Genomic DNA, 15,174 nt, shown 5'->3' on the forward strand with positions numbered 1-15,174 from the left:
CTTCACACAGTACCACACTCCAAGGTATTAGATGCGCATGTCTGCACACAGTACCACATGCCAGAGGATTAGATACACAAGTCTGCCCACAGTTCCACACACCGCAGGATTAGATACGCTGCACAGCACACAATACCACACACCGGAGGATTGGATACACGCCAATGCACACAGTTACACACACCACAGGACTAGATATGCGCATCTACGCACAATTCCACATGCCAGAGGATTAGCTACGCGAGTCTTCACACGGTGCCACACACCAGAGGATTAGATATGTGCGTCTATAGACAGTTCCACATGCCGCAGGATTAGATACGCGCGTCTGCGCACAGTTCCACATGCTGGAGGATTAGATATGAACGTCTTTACACAATACCACACAATGAAGGATTAGATACGCGCTATTGCACACAATACCAGATGGCAGAGGTTTAGATACACACTACTGCACACAATACCAAACGGGGAGGTTTAGATATACGCGTCTGCACACAGTAACACATGCCAGTGGATTAGATACGCATGTCAGCACACGCCTGAGGATTAGATACATGCGTCTGCACACAGTACCACACGCCGGAGGATTAAATACGCATGTCTGCACACAGTACCACAAGCCAGAGGATTAGATACGCACGTATTCACACAGTACCAAGCGCCAGAGGATTAGATACATGCGTCTTCACACAAATTCACACGCTACAGGATTAGATATGCGCAACTGCACACAGTACCACATGCTAGAGGATTAGATATGCACCAATGCACACAATACCACACAGGTGAGGATTAGATATCACCACTCCACACAGTACCACATGCCAGTGGAATAGATATGTGTATCAGCACACAGTACCACACGCTGGAGGATTAGATACACGGCTCTGCAGAGAGTACCACATATTAGAGTTTTACTCCAGGTTTTCATAGCAACCCAGCCATTTTTCTTCACTACTTTGTCAGCCTTAAAGGGGCAGGGTGCTGTGGATGACACTGTTACACAAGGTCACATACACACAGCTTTACTCCAGGTCTCCATAACAACTGATTGCAGGTTTTTCACCGATATCCGAAATGAGATACACATGATCACATGACGCTTATGGACACACACAAACAATATACAAAATACACTAGTGCAAAACTGGACAATTCTTATGGGGCCACTACACAAATAAAAAATTAAATATACCCATGCGAAGCCGGGTCCTCCTGCTAGTAACAGATAAACTTAAACAGAACTTTTAAGTAAGTGCAAACCCTGCACAGAACCAATGATACATATCAGTGCTCATAGTTGACCCCCTAGATAATTGCAGACCCCAGCCCAAATACCCTGTAAAAAGAAGGAGAGGTAGGTGTGTGCAGTGGGGACGTATCTACAAGACCATGGGAAGAAAAATAAAATGGAAATTCCACAATGCATGTTTTTCTTTCTAGGGCAATATGTTTGAGGGGCAAATACCCTTATACCCTTAATCAGTCCTTCTGTCTACGGCTGACACTTTGGCCTTTGCCCATGGCTAGTAAGAAAAAGATGCATTGAAAAATGGTAGAATACACAACACGTACCACAATACATTGCTCCCTGTGCCGCCATGATCCCTGTTACATATATAAGAGGTATTTGTGTCATTCCTTCCCACTTACATATTCTAATAATATATTTGTATCTCCTTTATATCATAGAATATGAATTTACAAGTGATGGTTGGCTGATCTACAATGACAGCCAATACTATGTTAGCGAAGATGAAATGCCGATGGAGAAAGCTCAAGAATTTTGCAAACACAAATCTTCTCATCTTGTCACCATTAACAGTGACTCTGAGCGGAGATTCCTCTGGAGATACGTAAGTGTGAATACAAATATTCTTATTTTATGCTACGGGGTCCACAGTCATTTTTAATTGTATAATATTTTAAAGAGAGTCTGTCAGAAAAACCCAACACATCGCCTCAGGACCGCCGATAGATAGGTTAGGGTCACCTGAATCAGACAATGTTTCCCTCTTGTGAATTGCTGCCTCCATTGAGATATTGCTGTGTTTGTCTATTTGCAAATGAGTAACTAGGGCATTGGCCTTGCTCCAAAGAGTTAAGTGGTAACACCTTGGATATCTCGAGACTCACTCCCGATTAAGCCCCTTCATTCGGGCCTAATCAGGAGCAGGATGCCTCGATGGGATGCCGGTGCACTGCATCAGCATCCCGTCATGGCTAGCCGCGCGGAGAGTTCACACGATGGAAAAGGTTTCCACCGTGTGAACATACACTAAAGTTTGCAGCACAGACATCTTTGGCTCCTCATCACTTTCCAGACACCTGACCCACATTTTCCTTGCTTATACAAAGTCCCCATCCTGCTGAAACCCCCAATTATAAAATACATTATATAAAAATCCCGACAACGAATGATACCCCCAAATATATCTTAAAGGGGTATTCCCACGTCGCATACTCACCAGTCTTTGTTGCTGTAAAACCTTCTTTCTTCCTGGTTTCTTGCGTCATTGGTGGGCAGGGTTTCATATGCAAAGCCATACTGTTCGACTACCTCCAGTTTAGCTCCGCCCCCCAAATTAGTGTGTAGCTCTGCCCACCACATAGCGTGATCCTATGGGACGACTGAAGGACGTGTGATGTCATCAAAGGTCCTATAACACTTGGATTTAGCTTGTTCTATATAGAGTCGGCTAAATCCTAGTGAGCAGAGGCACCAGGTCCTTTAGCCCACTAGGATTTAGACTGTTCTATATAAGAAAGCAGCACTCATTTCCCCCCTCCTTTATCTGAGAGCAGGAAGCTAGGTCACAGGACAAAGACACAGGAATAGCTAGAAACACAGGCTCGCTCCCGTGCACTTAGCCCCTCCTCCCCCCGGAGAGCAGGCAGCTACATCACTGGACTTTTGAGCAGATAAGCCAAGGGCTGTGTCAAGAATGAATTGAATAAATTAAGATAGTGGACAAACAAAGCAGTTTTGCTGAAGCAGTGTATTTAGGAAAAGTCTTAAATCCACATTAACAAGCAGTATAGATAGGATCCTTGTGATGGGACAACCCCTTTAAACTAACAATGCCCCTTTATGCCCCTTAATTAATACCTCCTGTGGGATTGTTCAGGATCAGAAATATTAATGCAGGCATCCGGCCAGGGATATAAATAAAAATGCCCTGACACTTACCTGCACCCTCCCCTCTATCCCTGGGTCTACCATCATTCTTTCTATACGGAGCTGGTGCAGCCAATCACCACTCTCTACAGTATACAGTATGGTGTTGGGCTGCCATGGTTCTGCTGTTGTGATATCTTTCTGCAGCCGCTCTGCATATAAGCAAAGGTGACAGACAGCCCAGTGCAGGTAAAGGGGTGATTGTACATTATAACGCTCCCTGCTTTACAATTTATGACAGTACAACCCTTTAAATGAATAATGCCCCTCAATAAATAATTCCCCCTGTGTGTCCCCCCCAATAATATTCCTATACGCCCCTATATTGTTCAGACAAGAATGGACAACCCTTTTAACTTTTAAATCAGCCATAGGCATTGAAATTTTTTTTAAAATTCATACTCACCAGTCCCCAATGCTCCGGTGTCCTTCTGGCGCATTCCGGTCCTTCTGCTGAACGGGTCTCTTCTGGAGTTCCGCTGACGCTGTTGACCACTGAGGCCAATTAGCGAATGGCATGCGATATGACATCATGTGTATATTTCAGAAGCCTGCTGATTGGCCTCAACGGTCATGTTACTGCTGAGGCCAATCAGCAGCTTCAGCAGAACGCCTGAAGAAGACCGAGAGAAGCCACTGGCGCAGAGGAATCGGGAAGCGCAGGAGGACCCCGGAACACCAGGGACAGGTGAGTATGCTTTTTTTTCACTGCCACCTGCTGATTTAAAAGTTAAAGGGGATGTCCAATTTTACCTGGGCAAACCCTTTAAATCAATAATGCCTCAGCGGTCACAAGAAAGGACCCGAGAAGGGGGCAACATGGTGGCTCAGTGGTTAGCACTGCAGCCTTTCAGTGCTGGAGTCCTGGGTTCAAATCCCCCCAGGAACAACATCTGCAAGGAGTTTGTATGTTTTCCCCGTGTTTGCGTGGATTTCCTCCCATTCTACAAAGACATACTGATAGGGAAAAAAAAAAAAGTACATTGTGATCCCTATATGGGGCTCTCAATCTGCAAAAAAAAAAAAAAGAGAAAGGACCCGAGACATCACTCGCATATGTCACTGGTGAAGTCTCAGGTCCTTTTTTGTAATAGGGTTTGTAATACACTGTTTACCAATAAGTATTTGGACACCCATGCAAATGCAAATGAAGATATCTGCGGTTGTGATGTACGTCACGCCTTCCACCGTAAAATATTGTGTAGGAAACATCATTGGCATTAGTCGCATGCAAGATGCCATGAAGTGCAGAGTTGTCAGATTTCAAGAAAAGGGTAATTGTCGGGTACCACAGAAATGGTCCATCCTTAAGGGACATGGCAAGTGAACTGAATTACCCAAAATCGATAGTGGCCTATGTGATTAAGAAGTGGAATGTGCCCCGAGTCGGCAGACCCCCGAAACTGCAGTCGTCCAAAATTGGTGAAAGAATGTACTTGTCTTCCAAGCCGAATGGAATAAAATACCACTATCCGTCATACAAGGACTTCTGGAAAGCCCCGAAGGTTTGAGGCTGTAATTGCCGCTCGTGGAGGTTCTACCAACTATTGAATATAAATAAATGTTGTTTTTCTACTTATTGGTAGTTAATGTAGTTGCCCCCACAGGTAATATTTCCTTTCCCCACATAAATAATGCTAGAGAATATGGAATGGTATGTGGGGGAGGGGGACTATATCCTGGGGGGGGGGGTAATTAGGTCACTATTACAGCAATAGTCCCCCTTCCCCACATACCATTCCATATTCTCTTGCCCTATATAGTTATACTGTATTTACACAGCAGTGATGGGGTGATCGGGGCCTCCACAGCCTCTGCGCATCTTCTACTTTCCTACTGGAACCTCAATTCCCTATTCTATGGTACTACCTGCAAGTAAATAGATGTGCACAGGCAGGGCCGCCGATAGGCCAGTATTACTGGTACTGGCGTCAGGGGCCCGGCAAAATTGAAAAATGGAGGGGGCCCGGTTTTGGCCCGCCACCGTGTGCCGGCCCCCTTGCGCCCTCAGCAGTCATTCAGGGCCGGCGTCAGCGCAGGGCATAGTCGGGCAAGTGCCGGGGTCCACAGAGCCTCTGGGGGCCCCCCGGCACTTGCCCGCCCCAGCACTTGCCAGTCCCGATTTCAGCTCATCGGGACCGGCTCATCAGTAGTTTAAAAATGGCGGACACTTAGGCTGTATGGGGCCCCAAAATTCCTGATGGCGGCCCTGTGCACAGGCTGTGCAGGAGGAGATCCTGCTCACCCCATCACTGCTCTGTAAGTACAGGTTAAAAGATGGCGGAACAGGAAGCTAATAGGTTTCTGTTCTACCATGTATTTCAAGTGCATCGGTTTCCTGTAGATGTCGATACAGTTGAAATTTTTGTGCGCACTAGCAGTGGCCCCCGAGTGGGCCCTACAAAATCACTGGGCCTGGGGCCGGTGTCCCCCTGCTAGCTGCGCCTCTGATGTACCCTAAAATGATACGAAAAAAAAAACTACACCTCACTAAATGTAACAGTAAAAAAAAGTTGTTACTCTTAGAATGTGTTTTTTGAAAATGAGAAAAATAATTCCATGGTCCACATGGTCCAAAATAGGCCAGTCTTTAAAAGATGAATTAAAAACAGATATGATTCTAATGTGAACAGAGCCTTAATCCCTTTGATTTTTTATTTTCCATTTTTAGGTTTCAAAAAGAAAATGGAAATATTATTTCATCGGCCTACAACGTTTCAGACCGGATAAAAAATTAAAGTAGGTGCTTGATGGAGAAAGTGACAGTAAACTGATTATAGATTTTTTTTTTGTATACTTGACGTACGTTGGAAAGTGTGAGGACCAAAGTGACATCCAATCTGATGGTGGAGCAATTTTTTTGGTGCTGCAATGTTTTGCCATACATTACAGCCCCATATGATCATGGCTGCAAGTACTTAAAGGGATTCTACCATTAAAACTTTTTTTTTTGGCGATCACACGTCGGAATAGCCTTTAGAAAGACTATTCGTCTCTTACCTTTAGACGTGGTCTCCGCTACGCCGTTCCTTAGAAATACCGGTTTTTACCGGTATGCAATTGATTTCTATGGCAGCGATGGGGGCGGGCTCCAGTGCTCAAACAGCGATGAGGGCGTCCCCACTGCTGCCAGAGAAGTGTCTCCAAGCGCCGCCTCCTTCATCCGCCGTGTCATCTTCAATGTCTTCTGGCGCAGGCTTGTAACGTCGAGCAGAGTGCGCAGGTGCACAGGTCACGGGAAAATGGCCGCTTGTACAATATTATTAGTGGCCATTTTCCCGTGGCCTGTGCAGTCTGCTCTGCTCGGTTACGAGCCTGCACCGGAAGAAGACATTGAAGATGACGCGGCGGACGAAGGAAGCGGCGCTTGGAGACACTTCTCTGGCAGCGGTGGGGACGCCCTCATCGCTGTTTGAGCACTGGAGCCCGCCCCCATCGCTGCCAGAGAACTCATTTGCAGATCGGTAAAAAACTGTATTTCTGAGGAACGGCGCGGCGGAGACCACGTCTAAAAGTAAGAGACGAATAGCCTTTCTAAAAGCTATTCCGACATGTGATCGCCCATAAAAAAGTTTTAATGGTAGAATCCCTTTAAAAACAAAAGCACAATAGGCCACATCTGACTGGTAAACTACCAGCCTGGCCAGTACATACTGACATATCAGTGCTAGAGATGAGCGAGACGCTCTCACAAGCCGGGTTCGACCCTAATATCCAAAATTGTTTGTTTTTTAACTAAACCGAACAATTGGGGATTCATTATGGTAAATTATTATACTCTGAGGTCTCTTCAGTCCCCATATCATAGGTAGTGGCCCAGGGGAGGTGAAAAAAAAATAAAAACCTTTTCTACTCACCTTCCCTCACCTCTATTGAGCCTCCTCGTAGCGTTTGGCCTAGTGATGTCATACACCCTTTTTAAGTATTTCGTCTGATCATTCTCTTAAAGGGGACCTTTCACCATCTGGGACACATGTGGTGTAATACACCACTAGAAAGCCGTACCGGCACCGATAGCTCTTCACTACACTATAATCTTGATGACGCCATTTCTTTATTATTAGATGGATGGACGGTTCTCCAGTTGACTTTGTTGCCTGGGAGCCAAATCAGCCGGACTATCACTATTATGATGATGAGTCTTGCACGGAGATGCGACTACCATTGGGTATGGATTAAGTTTATAATGACATTTCTGTATGAAATTATATCAGGAGTACAGATTTGCTTGGTATGAGAGAAAGGGGAGTTGGTTTATCCCTCACTTCCTGCACACTAGGGGGGCAGATTTTATATTAAAATTGTTCCAAAATAAAAAGTAACAAAACTGACTCCTGAGACTACATGTACATGAACGTTCATGGTTGAACTACATAGAGGGAACATGGATGACATCTGTTGGCTGCCTGTTCTCTATGACCCCATTCACTTCTCTCGTCAGTGAGCCCAGCCCACAAACACAGACTGGTTTAGGACCTGTCTTAAGTTTTGCCACATACATGGGCTGAGATAATACATGGATGTGGATAACACATGGATGTATGTTTGAGGCCATAGAAATGAATGGGCCAGGGTGCTAGCCAAAAGCATTAGGACCTGACTTTCCCAACACCTGCCTAAAACTTTTGCACTGCAGTTACCAAAAAGGCTTGACAATAAGCCCCCAAGACCAGCAGAGGTGTCTGAATCTCTTAGTTGTTGTTCTCCCACCACCCCCAGCAGTCAGGGTTCCTCTTTCCTGCCCATCACTGACATGCTGTTACTTTCCATTGTTCTGTTTCTATAGGATTATGGATTTACAGACATTGTGGCGTTCATAATGCATTTATCTGTGAAAGATCAAACAGTACCATTAATGCCACATTTGCCCCAACTCTTCCTGCCCCAGAAGGTGGATGTCCAGAAGACTGGATGCCATTTGGACCAAAGGTAATTTCATCAATGTTAATATTACTGCAGGATATAGAATATAGAACATACAGGACTACAATAGTAACTTGTATATCCAGCCCTAAATATAAGCTACAGTGAGTAGTGATGTGCGGTCGGACTCTGTTCTGTTGGCAGAGGCGAAATACTGAGCCCTAAGGGAAAGCCTCTCACCTTTTATCCTCCTTAGCAGCCGGGGCACAGGTGAGCCCGCAGCCATTGCACCCTCTATAACAAAGTCCCTATAACTAGGTGGTATTGGTGACTCTTAACTCTTGACACTTCCCAGGAAACCTTACATGTCCTCTAACTTCACCTCTCTTCATTCGCCCACCTACAGTCATGTGACCCTTCCTATAAACCACACGGGCACCTCCAAACATGTTTGCTCAATTATTTTACTAAATTCCCATAGAAGTATGTGCCCCCCTCTCCAGTCACAACAAGCGGGAGACATCAGGATACACCAGGTCATGGTCTTAGGTGAAGGTCTCAGAAATAGGATCCCCAACTATCAGACATTTATGTTCACAATGGGAAAACCCTATAAAGAGGACGATTCCAAATGTCCGATAATAGATGATGGGTATACTGGGGACTTTTTGTATATGTCATACAATGTAACCAAAGCCTTATTTCTGAAATGTTACTTAATGGATTTATTGTGATATTTATTTGTATTATCGTCTTTATGTCATAATCGTATTCTAATATTCTCTATTTAAGTGTTACAGGATATTTAGAACAGGAAAAGATGAAGGGGTTCGCTGGAATAACGCCAAACATGCGTGTCAGTACTTGGGAGGAAATCTGGTGACTATAAATGATGATTTGGTACAATGTAAGTAATGGATAGACTTCTATTTACTGTATTTTGTACAGTTTGTTTTGTTTTTTTGAAAGGGAACATCACCAGACCCAGCTTATCACCACAGCTTCACAGAGAGATGGGTGAGGGTCACCTTAATCAAATGGTGTTTGTCCCCTTGTGAATCTCTGTCTCCATTGCTCTGTCGCTCATTGAGCGCTGTATACACAGCGATTGAGATGGCAGGGAAGGAAATAAAACCTTCCCTGCCATCTCTCTGGGAGCTCCGGCTGAAGTTACAGCCGGCTCCCAGCTTCAGTAGCTGCACAATCTCCATGCAGCTGCTGTGTTCTGACTGGACGTACCAGTACATCCGGTCAGAACTAGGCAACCACCTTCCGGACGTTTATAGTCTATGGGCGGTCTGGAAGTGGTTAAAGTCAATGGGGGATGGAGGCCTTAGTTCATGTACAAGGGCCATAAATATCAGTGGGGGTCGATAGCTAATGTCTGCACCCATCAGGTATTTGGGGCCATTTTCGACACGCATACTATACACAACAGTTGTCTTCAGTTTTGTATAGTGACAGCTTAGTTCTGTGTAAGTGGCCATTTTCTTGTAGCTAGCAGGCGTGCGCAGTTGGCTTTGCCCTATGCCTAGAAGTTTGAAGCCACCGCTGGAAGAAGACACGAAGAACACCCATTCCTGTAGAAGATGGAGGTGGCACTGGAAAGTTCTCTGGCAGCATTGGGGACGCCCCCAGTGCTGTTTGTGCGCTGGGGCCCGCCCCCAGTGCTGCAAAAGAACTCATTTGCATACCGACGAAAACCGGATTATATACCGAATGGCAGCGCGAAGAAGACATCTAAAGGTAGGAGAGGAATAGCCTTTAAGGCTATTCCTACGTGGTAGGCAGAAAAAAAGAGTTTTAATGATAGGATCCCTTTAAAGAGATGATGTGGGGAAATATAAAGCTTAGCAGCGCATTCACTGGACTGGATAAACATGTTACTCTATAGATGTCACGTTCGTGTCTAAGTTCAGACCCAGAATCCCGACTGCAGACTGCACCGCTAAGGAAACAGGGGAAGGAGACTTTCCCTAACGCTACAGCAGCTAGCTAGGCCCTGCCTGCGGGTGGTGGTCAGCTGTACACAAGCTAACCTTGGCCCCCGAAAACTCCTGGCTCTCTAACACGACGGCCTAGCCGACAGATAGGGCAAGAGCTACAAGAGAGCTAGGGACTGGGGATTCTAAGGTGGTGACCCCTACAGAAACCAAGGTGCAGCTGCAGACAAAACAAACCGGATGGGATGTGCAGGACAACAGACACGCAGCACAACACAATACAAAACAAGAGAATGAGGAGAGGAACAGTGGAAAGGGTTAACACAGGACTGGGGCAAAATAAACTGGAACCCAAACCTCAACCAGATAGTGCCAGGCAAACAGAACTGAAGGACAGGGTAGAGTAGAAGTGTGGAGGGACAAGTCAGACTCACACACAAGGCCACACTCACACCACTTCCTAGTCAGTTGAAGTACAAGCAAAACACTCCTCCTCCCAGGGCCACAAATTTTAGGTTGGAACCACAAAAACCAGCAACTAGTGGAGCCAGCCCTCTTCCTTATACAGGCCCCAGACCCGTCCGATAGGTTGATGGAAATGACCAACACCTGAGGTTCGATCCCAAGAACCTCAAGTATACACTGCAGGCCGCAAAGCTATGTATACAGAGATGGCTCAATGGTAAGGAAACCACCAGCAGATCACAGACGCCCGGATCAAATCCCCAACAGAAACACATACAAACAATCAGGTCGTGACAATAGATCAACGATCCCCAGTGCCCGATTATTTTTATTATTAGGAAGTTACATCTATTCCTCCTACAGTAACACACTAGGCACTATATACTCCCAAAGCTGAGTATAGGCACAATTACTCTTAAAGGGGCTCTATCATTTGAATAACGTGTTTTTTGATATTCATGTGCCTAAATAACCTTTAAAAAGGCTACTGCGCATGCCCGAGCGCCATTTTCTTGTGCTCTTTCTTCCACTGTCCACAAGAAAATGGCGCTCGGGCATGTGCATTAGCGCTCAGAAGTAGAGCTCTGCTTTACCTACTGATGTGCTGATTCTAGGTCATGTGACCAGCCCAACTCTATTCCATGTACCTGCAGCAGGAGTAGAGCAGAGTCAGTGACATCACAGAGAGTACGAAAGAGGCGGAGCCTGAAGACTTGCAGCGCCCATTCTACAAACTAAGAATGTCAGTGTCATGGCACCGGCCTATATATTATTTGTAAGCTTATCCAGTACAGGGAATATACTCGTATATTTTTTGTCTCCACTTAATCCTTTAAGGACATATGTCAATTTTAGTTTGAACAAATTTGTAATTTTATATTTATTTATTTTTTTACATTTTTTATGTCACTATTTTCTTTCAATTTTCACTTTAGCCTAATAATAGATGACACAGCCAATTCTTTGCAGCAGTCACTTCATTTACATTACAATTACAACAGTATTACAATAGAAGACATCACCTCTATAGATAAGATCACAGAGCCATCTTTATTCTTTACATCCATTGCTGACAATAGATGATGTCACATCTTATCTCCTCCTTCTCCCTGCACAGAACATGAAAACTAGAAAACTCTCCCATAGACCTTAAGGAGTCGGCTCGAGTCCATTTCTGCCTATGGCCATGAGAGTGCCATAAAGCATATCACTAAATGCTGTAAGCAGAGGAGAAGGAAGCTCAGGCAAGATGGCCGCCCCCGTAGTCATGAACCAGAAACAGAATAAAAATAATAAGCAATCAGCAAATAAAAAGAAATTAGAATAAAAGTTATAGATTTCACTATCTGGATTCCTTTTATTTGGGTTTCATTTACTGTGAATTACAACCTCCTTCCCCTTCTGCCCCTCTGCATTGGATCGACTGCAATGTATTTCCCTACGTGGTGATACATATATAATACATACATATCATATGTTCTATTACAGCTTTTCTGATGTCTCATTTAATAAACATTACGGTCGATGTCTGGATTGGATTATACGACAAGTATGAACAATACAAGTATCTCTGGACAGATCAGAGTGTATTGTATTATACAAACTGGGCCAAAGGGTATCCAGAGAAGGTGAAGACTACATATTTACGTGTAAGTAATTATCTCTCTATCTCTCTATATTATAAAAATGAATTTCTGTCTGTCTGTCTGTCTGTTCTCTAATGCGAACCAAACGACTGGACGGATCTTCACCAAATTTGGTACAGAGATACTGCAGGTATCCGGGAAGGTTTAAGACGAGACTCCAACTCGCTTGGACGTACCGTTGCTGAGATACAGCATTCCAAACACAATGCCCCCCCCCCTTAGCCAATACAAACCTGCAAGTCTTTCACTCATATTCCAACTGCAATACACACGGTCACTCCACATACACAACCCAACACTGATATCCAAACTGAGATACATGCATCAGAGGATTAGATACACAGATCAGCACACAGTATCACACGCCAGAGGATTAGATACACACGTCTGCACACAGTCCCACAAACCAGAGGATTAAATACGCGCTGCTGCGCACAGTTCCACATGCCGAAGGATTAGATACACGCGTCTGCACAAAGTACCACACGCCGGGGGATTGGATACATGCGTCTGCACACAGTACCACATGCCAATGGATTGGATACATGCGTCTGCACACAGTTCCACACACCAGAGCATAAGATATGCACGTCTGCACACAGTACCACATACTGTAGGATTAGATACATGCATCTAAACACAGTTCCACACGCTGTAGGATTAGATACGCGCCTCTTCACACAATACTACACAGGGGAGGATTAGATACATTTGTCTGCATACAGTACCACACTTTGGAGGATTAGATACATGCCTCTGCACACAGTACCACATGCCAGAGAATTAGATACACATCTCAGCACACAGTACCACACGGGGGAGGATTAGATACGCGCATCTGCACACAGTATCACACACCAGAGGATTAGAGCTGAAGAATACACTGGGGCACAGTGAAGAAAAAACTGGGTGGCACTCTCCTCAATGGCACAAACACAGATGATAGATGCAAGACACTGTATTGGATAATGTGTTTCAGGGTTGGGCGTAATAAGAACGCACCCCTTCGTCAGATCTCCGGATATGTGGTGCAGCAGAGTCCTATGTAGAAAGCACAATATACTTTTGGCGCCAAGAAAAGCAGCCTGTATAGCGGTGCACAATACCAACGCTATATAGGCTGCTTTTCTTGGCGCCAAAAGTATATTGTGCTTTCTACATAGGACTCTGCTGCACCACATATCCGGAGATCTGACGAAGGGGTGCGTTCTTATGACACCAAACCCCGAAACACGTTATCCAATAAAGTGTCTTGCATCTATCATCTGTGTTTATGCCATTGAGGAAAGCGCCACCCGGTTTGTTCTTCACTGTGTCCCAGTGTATTCTTCAGCTCTGCACCACCGACTACCCACAGCCTCAGTTTGCCAGTCGGTTCACCAGGGGTGTTTGCGACCCTCATTTCAGACTAATACGTCTCATTATTGGACTGTGGACTCCCCAGAATTGGGACGACAGTTATCTTCCAGTCTAACTGGGAGGGTTGGACGGAGCTACTGTTTTGAATAATTTACTAGTGACCCAACAGGAGCGCAAACATATCTGTGTTTTTTTTCTCCGATCTACTCACACCAGAGGATTAGATATGCTTGTCTGCACACAGTTCAACACGCTGGAGGATTAGATACGCATGTCTTCACATAGTATCACCGCCAGAGGATTAGATACGCACATCTACACACAGTACCACACGGGGAGGATTAGATACGCAAAGCTGCACACAGTACCACACGCCAGAGGATTAGAAACGCATGTCTACACACAGTACCACATGCCAGAGGATTGGATACGCGCTTCTGCACACAGTTCCACACACCAGAGGATTAAATAAGCACGTCTACACACAGTTCCACACGCCGTAGGATTAGATACGCACCTCTTCACACAATACCACACAGGGGAGGATTAGATACATGCCTCTGCACACAGTACCACATGCCAGAGAATTAGATACGCATCTCAGCACACAGTACCACACGGGGGAGGATTAGATATGCGCGTCAGCACACAGTACCACACGCCAGAGGATTAGATACGCGCGTCTGCACACAGTACCACATGCTGTAAGATTATATATGCACGTCTGCACACAGTTTCACTTACCGGAGGATTAGATACGTGCCTCTTCACACAATACCACACGGGGGAGGATTAGATGCACACATCTGCACACAGTACCACATGCCAGAGGATTAGATACGTGCATCTGCACACAGTACCACACCAACAAGAATTAGATACTTGCGTCTAAACACAGTACTACACGGGGAAGGATTAGATACAGCTTTACTCCAGGTATCCATAAAAACTGATCACAGGTTTTTCACTGATATCCAAAATGAGATACACATAATCACATGACGCTCATGGACATACACACAAACAAAATACACCAGTGCAAAATTAGACAATTCTTATGGGGCCACTACACAAACATAAAATGTAATATACAGTCCTATGAAAAAGTTTGGGCACCCCTATTAATCTTAATCATTTTTAGTTCTAAATATTTTGGTGTTTATAACAGCCATTTCAGTTTGATATATCTAATAACTGATGGACACAGTAATATTTCAGGATTGAAATGAGGTTTATTGTACTAACAGAAAATGTGCAATATGCATTAAACCAAAATTTGACCGGTGCAAAAGTATGGGCACCTCAACAGAAAAGTGACATTAATATTTAGTAGATCCTCCTTTTGCAAAGATAACAGCCTCTAGTCGCTTCCTGTAGCTTTTAATCAGTTCCTGGATCCTGGATAAAGGTATTTTGGACAAACAATTCAAGTTCAGTTAAGTTAGATGGTCGCCGAGCATGGACAGCCCGCTTCAAATCATCCCACAGATGTTCAATGATATTCAGGTCTGGGGACTGGGATGGCCATTCCAGAACATTGTAATTGTTCCTCTGCATGAATGCCTGAGGATTTGGAGCGGTGTTTTGGATCATTGTCTTGCTGAAATATCCATCCCCGGCGTAACTTCAACTTCGTCACTGATTCTTGAACATTATTCTCAAGAATCTGCTGATACTGAGTGGAATCCATGCGACTCTCAACTTTAACAAGATTCCC

At 44.8% G+C, this 15,174-nt stretch overlaps 1 protein-coding gene across 1 annotated transcript in view; it reads left to right on the top strand.

Moving 5' to 3' along the window:
* The window catches only part of LOC142200948 (macrophage mannose receptor 1-like), a 95,187-nt gene that overhangs the window by 49,845 nt on the left and 30,168 nt on the right, over positions 1-15,174 (top strand). Inside the window, exons 13-18 of the mRNA XM_075271701.1 lie at positions 1,696-1,859; positions 5,853-5,920; positions 7,246-7,349; positions 7,968-8,110; positions 8,837-8,951; positions 11,941-12,080. Coding sequence (XP_075127802.1) covers positions 1,696-1,859; positions 5,853-5,920; positions 7,246-7,349; positions 7,968-8,110; positions 8,837-8,951; positions 11,941-12,080 — 734 coding nt within the window. The remainder of the gene's footprint in view (positions 1-1,695; positions 1,860-5,852; positions 5,921-7,245; positions 7,350-7,967; positions 8,111-8,836; positions 8,952-11,940; positions 12,081-15,174) is intronic.

Source organism: Leptodactylus fuscus, chromosome 4 (assembly GCF_031893055.1).
Source record: "Leptodactylus fuscus isolate aLepFus1 chromosome 4, aLepFus1.hap2, whole genome shotgun sequence".
Classification (NCBI taxonomy): Eukaryota; Metazoa; Chordata; class Amphibia; order Anura; family Leptodactylidae; genus Leptodactylus; species Leptodactylus fuscus.